The 6,340-nt window shown below is 41.0% G+C and overlaps 1 protein-coding gene across 1 annotated transcript in view; it reads right to left on the bottom strand.

Moving 5' to 3' along the window:
* The window catches only part of LRP2 (low density lipoprotein receptor-related protein 2), a gene marked incomplete at its 5' end in the record, with an annotated part of 69,012 nt that overhangs the window by 52,770 nt on the left and 9,902 nt on the right, over window positions 1-6,340 (bottom strand). Inside the window, 2 exons of the mRNA XM_008937386.1 lie at window positions 296-439; window positions 4,283-4,449. Of these exons, the coding sequence (XP_008935634.1) occupies window positions 296-439; window positions 4,283-4,449 (311 nt within the window). The remainder of the gene's footprint in view (window positions 1-295; window positions 440-4,282; window positions 4,450-6,340) is intronic.

The raw sequence follows: 6,340 nt of genomic DNA, 5'->3' as shown, positions 1-6,340 counted from the left end.
ATCCCGGGGTTCAAGTGTCGGTAACAACATCAATCACCAAAGTGTAATGACTTGGGGGGAGGGAGAAAAAAAAATTCTATACATCTATGCACAGTTCCCAGAATATGGATGCTTTCCATCTTTTTGACTATGCTTAAATTTATCTCTTCAGGTCTGTAGTTTTCTACAGACTGTTTGCATTTTAAAGTAAATCTAATTTCAGCTTTTCACTGAAAAAATATATTACTAATTTCAGCCTATATATCAGTGAAAACTCTAGGCTCCCACTTTCCAATTGTTCCTCTTAAATAATTACCTCAATAGACTGTGTTCCTGGGTTACTGTAATACAGGTTTGCAGACATCCAGTCCAATGCCAAACCAAAAGGAGCACCAACAACAGCTGCTGGAGCAAAAACTGTCCTGTTGGCTCCATCTGACCTCACTCTGTGAATTTCACCCTTGGGGAAAAAAAAAATAAAAAGAATACAGAAGTGAAAAGATGTCAAGAGCAGAAAACACTGCTCTATTTCAACTATATGAATGCTTTATATTACAATCTTCTTAGCGATATGAAAATACAGTAAAGAGAAATGTATTTGTATATGCTCAATGCATGAACATGGTAAAAATATCATTGTAAATCATAATTATCCAGTGTGAAGAAGCATTACCATTCACCAACCAAAACCTGATTGACAAGTAAAATTACTACATTTTATAAGGTTGACTGTATATATTTAAGCAACACACAGTCACACTTCTATAATTGTTATTTCATTATCAAAAGATTTTTATCAGATACTTCAGTTAATGCCCTTGAATACACCTGAAATGTAGTAAAGGAAAACAGTGTTCTCTCCATACATAAATATTTAAGAACCAAATTTTTAATAAGCTGTCATAGCAAGAATCAAGATTAAGATTGTCCTTGCAGGTTGCTTTATAAGGGTAACTCTTGAAATGATAACTTATGATTTGCAGATTCTATGGTATTAGCGACAGTGTGTGATGCCAAATCATGATATAAACAAGCACTAAACAAAGAGATGGGGCAGATAAAGGTCTGAAGCAGTTGCTATAGCTGCCTTCCTGTGTTTTCTTCAGGTTACATCATTTTTACAAGAGTCCTGCAGAAGTTTTTCATATTATCACATGAATCGTTCACAACTGGTATTAATGCAGAATTGAAATACCAGCAGCTATCACACATTATTAAGCCTTTTGAAGAAGAGAACAGTAGGGTTAGGGGAGCTGTGAGTGAGTGCTGAAATCTGTTTCTCGCTAATTACTTCCTCCTCCACTGACATGTTGTGCCTGTCCTGGGAAGATCTTACCCTGTGGTGCAGGCTCTGAGACAAGTGGCACTGGGACCCACCACCCCAGTTCTTCACCAAGGCAACATGTGTAGAAGGTCTGCTCTGCTATGGCACTTCGCTGAAAAGACAGAGGGGCACTGCCACCTCAAAGGGACAAAACATACAGTGCACCATGGGAGCCTGAACTCTGCATCACTCCAAGACAGAAGCTCTGCAGCTAACAATAGCCCAGAAGGGAGGAGGCAGAGGCAGTTGTAGAGCACCTTCAGTGTGGGGAACAGACCCTCCCTTTTCCTTTTTCCCCACAAGCAAAATGTCTTTCAAGCCAACAAAGCAAGTGAAGTGCCTCTTGCTGATCCAGCCAAGGACGAACTGAGGCGAACTCAGATAAGAGCATAGCAAAGGCTGGCAGAAAAATAAACAGGCTGAAGTACACATCTGGCCAATGTTGATTGGCTGATACAGACAGAGAATGTTACAAAAGCAAGCAAGCTACCAGAACTCCCAGAAGTTTTTGCAGGAACCGCCTGGGAGTTTTGCCAGATTTCTGCCTGGATTTCTCGCCGATGGCGGGACTGAGTTCACCGCCACCTGCCACTGGAGAAGAGAGAGAAGAAGGAGGGGAGCCTGCAGCCCTCCATCCCCGAGAGGGGGATTGCCGCTCACCAGCCGGGGTCCACTGGCTGCCAGAACCAGAACTGGGACCAGAGCTTGCTGTGCCTGCCAGCCTACCTGTTTGCCAGCCCGCTGCCTGCTACTGGGGGGGGGGGTTTCCACCCCCTGTGCTGCCTGCCGAATTGCTGATTGCCAAATCGCAAACTGCATTCTCGCTACAAAAAGGGTGGTAACTACACACGCACACACATCCACACATCCACATATTCTTTAACATTTCTGCCGGGCTCAATTCCTATCCTTTCTCTTCATTGATTCTACACCTCTCCCAGGGCAGGGGCCGGGAAGGGGGAGGAGGGTCCCCTTGACTTTCCGTTTTGATATACTTAGACTGCCTTTGCTGAACCTCAACCCTTCAATTTGTGTAGACTTTCAATAAACCAAGTAATTTGTATGTTAATCATGAGTTCCAGTAAAAATTTGTGAGCGTGGTTAGGGAGTATTCCAGTGTAACCTCTAAGATACGGCCCTGCAGTGGCCATTTCTCTGTGAGAGGTGAGCGCCACACGTGTCCCTGGTCGATCTAGAAACCTTTCAGTTTTGGGGGGAGAGGGAACTCGCGGAAGTCCTGACAGCCCATAGCCCACTAATATCGTCCCGCGACATTGTGGTGTCAGAAGTGGGTACGAAAGTCTTTTGGAGCACTCCCAGACTGAGCTCTCAATTGTTAAATTGCTAAAAAAAGGACATTCAGGCAGTAAAAAAAAATGGAGAACAAGTTGCAGATGCTATCTCAAAACAGAAACAAGGCAGAATCAACTTTAGGAAAACCACTCAGTGATCATTTGGTCCATGCATATTTTAAATTGCTTTGTCACCATGATGCTAGTATACTAACTATCTCGGTGCAGAATTGAAAATGGTGCATCAGAAAGGAATCAACATATTAGATGGCAAATATTGGAACAAGAATTCAGGGCCAAATTCACAGCTGGCTTTAACAGACAGAATTTATTAGACAACAGTAGAGTGCTGCTTGCTGAATCCTAACAATACAGTGCTATTTGCAAATCAACTTCTTCTTGAATCCCTAGGCCTACAGAAAACAGTAGGGAAGTTGGATAGATTTTATAACTTTTATGACTTATACAGGGTACTGTATAAACCCTACTTTGAGGGCCTGATGGGTGCTGAATATTTGCAACAGTGTTTAGTATGACAGGCACTTTAAAGACAGTTAGGAATTCTCCTCTCTATTATTGACATTTACAATTAATAACCTATGGAATGTGACAGCTGAAGATAAAAACACTTCATAAGTGTTTTTCAAACAGAATAGGAAGGACTCAGATAGTTTGCTTCAGACGGGGTGAACAAGTTGATGGATGTTCACTTGAGCTCTTATTACAGTTTCAACTGTTGCCAACACCGTCAGTGAAATTACGGCTACAAACTAGTAGCAAGTGTAGACAAACCTCCGGAAAACCTAAACATGCAATGGACAGAGGCAAAACAGGGTGTTAAGGAAGAGGTCTTGCGGTAATAGACAAGCACTGATTTTAAGATTCCAAGTGGGAACACATACTGCTGAAATCAGCATTTTCCTACCCTATCTGTCTCCTAGACTGCCACAGATTTTTATTTTTTAGTGTCTATCCTGTAAAATTCAGGAATTTTTTTTGGATAACAAGTTAGCCTTAGGGAACACAAATAATTTCCCACTTCAGGACAAGTATTAAAAACTCTTAGTCAAACAATTATAAATCAACTATTAAAAATTAGTTCAAACTGTTTTTCGGATCTATAAGCCTCATATATGCTACCTGGAAATTGTTGTGACTTTGCAACCACTTTCTTCCATTTAAAGAAAGAGATGTCTCTCTACTATGTTACTTCATTAAGTTACTTCATTACTGAGGCTAGATTTATGTATTTTCATCCTAATGTTTACTGCCATTGTGACCAACGTACTTCTCCCGTGGAGAAGTGCTCTGACTGTGTTTGCAGAATTAAGCCCTAAGTCAAGAGAGAAGAGTGGACTGTAGCAAAGTGGGGCTGAGAGTATGGTTCACTGTCAGTACTTCCCAGTATTTCCTGTTCATGTCTCTGGCTGAACCACAAATAGCATCAATCAAATATTTCAGGTGACAAAGATGAAAACTAATTATACTAAACAGATGAAGCTTCCCTATTATAATGGTGCAGGGAGGGGATGACAAACAAACAAACCTCCCAAAAATGCCTTGTATACTTTTCAATTATATTTATCAAAACTCTTACCTGCAATGCTACTATATTTCAGTCTAAAAAACAACTTTAAAATAAGAAGTCTTTTTTTAGTGCACATTTTGAACACAAATACTAACTTACCGGATTTTCAACCCAATAAATCATCTGTTCAGAGTCATCAAAGTCAACATCAACACCATTCTGTACTCCTGCTATTGGAACCATGGCATCATTCATCTTCTCCTCAGGGTTCAGAGAAATTCCATATATTATATTATCTCTTACGGCAATAAGGAAAGGGTGTTCAACTGTGAAAACATACAAGGTAAGTCAGAGTTGGTTTTGATCAAGAAAATGGCATTATGACATGTTTCCCCTCTCCCACCCAAAAAGGTCCCTGATGCTGAGAAATGGTTGAATACTACCAGTGATATTTTGCAAGCACTTACCTATAAGTTTGTTCCCTCACTAGTGTGAGGTTATCAATTATTGTAACTGTAGAAATATAAGAAGTTTCATCACTGTGCAATCATAACATACATGCAAGCAAATTCTGAGAAGGAGGAAGTAAATGAGGCAGGATCACTCATTGCTTGCCAAGGGAAGAAGTACATTCATGCAACCTGCTCTGAGCAGCATTTTCAAACCTCTGAGAATGGAAACCAGCATGACAAAGCTCTGAGGGGTCTCCAGGACATGCCTTAGATGGGTTCTAATGCCTACTGAGCAGCACTTATAGCAAGCTACAATGTCACAGCAGCAATTGCTGATCTTTTTTATTAAATAGCAGTACTGTGTTGTCTTGTTTTTCTCTAAGGCAGTAGACATATTCCGTTGTAGTAGATTAACCTTTATGCAAACTTGTACCATCGTGCTTAAATCTTATTAACAGAGGGCATCTAGAGGAATGATATGAGAAAATGCATTGGAGAGCTGTAGACTGTAAGACAGCAACTTCATTTCTCATCTGCTATGGACTATCCCGAACACCAATTCCCCTATTCCTTGTGCTTCTGCCTTTGGAGAACAAATTCTAACCTCTCTCTGGCCTCACAGAAGGCAGCAGTAACTCCTCTTCCGTAACAGATCAAAGACTTGTTTTGGTTTTATTCTTTTCACTAGCTGCCTGATACATTTATATGAATTTTGTGGCGAAAATTTTGACACGAAAAACCACAAACCACAGCGTTATGACATTGTCTCAAAAATTATTTTCCATACTTCTCTCTGGGAGCTAGAACTATTTTTCAAATTTGTCCTAAGCTTAGATACCATCTGTCTGAGATGGGAGTAGTTTGAATTAATGGCTTTATCGGCAACACCCCTGTAGCACCCTCTGCAGGTTTTGATATAGGAAAAAAAGGGCGAGTAAAATAGAAAAAAAAGTTTCGCACCAAAACGGGCCGATATAAAGGCACACACTTCCGGAAGCGCATGAGATCGCCATTCGGACCCGAACCAAGCCGGACCCTTTCAGGGGACGCTCCGCTCCTACCCCGGGTGAACTGCTTCTGCCTTTCCCCGGAGTTTCTCTGGAGCTAGCTGAAGCCAGAGGGAGGCGACCCAGACCGAGTTCAGCATGATATAAGGAAACTAACATAAAGTAGAAAACTTATAAAGCTAACCATTTATATACGTAAAATAGAAAACCTGTAAAACTAACCATATATGTAACATAACAGAAAGCTAAGAAGTTAATTGCCTTGCTGATCACTGCAAAAGTGTTCGAAGAAAAGCAGATGCTTCTTTGATCTGCCATCCAAGACAGCTAACAACCCTTATCTGGGAGAACAGTCATAAAAGTTAAGATTCCCAAACTTTCTGCACCTCTCAGCAAAACAGGGAGAAAGGAACTATTGAAAATTAACAAAGAATAACACATACTGAGGAACATCTATCACAAAACTATCAGAAGAAAAATCACAACTAATGAGAGAAAGCAGATATATCAAGGTGGAAAATCACAGCTAATGAGAGAAAGCGGATACACCAAGGACAAGAGCTGACCAAAACTGATTCAGAACCAGTAAATTTGCCAAATTACCTCATTCCAGACAAGGGGTGAAAAGTACATTGCGAGGAAGACATACGGCCTTCCTCCAAGGGACCCCTGCCCACATTTCCAAGACCCCGGCCCACAATTACCAGGAGGATCTGCGCAAGCACAAGGAGCTGATAGACTAATTATAATATGAAGCG

The sequence above is a fragment of the Merops nubicus genome, unplaced genomic scaffold (genome assembly GCF_000691845.1).
Source record: "Merops nubicus isolate BGI_N331 unplaced genomic scaffold, ASM69184v1 scaffold6823, whole genome shotgun sequence".
Taxonomy (NCBI): Eukaryota; Metazoa; Chordata; class Aves; order Coraciiformes; family Meropidae; genus Merops; species Merops nubicus.
Note: the sequence above shows the minus strand (reverse complement) of the source record. Positions and strands in the feature narration are given on the sequence as shown.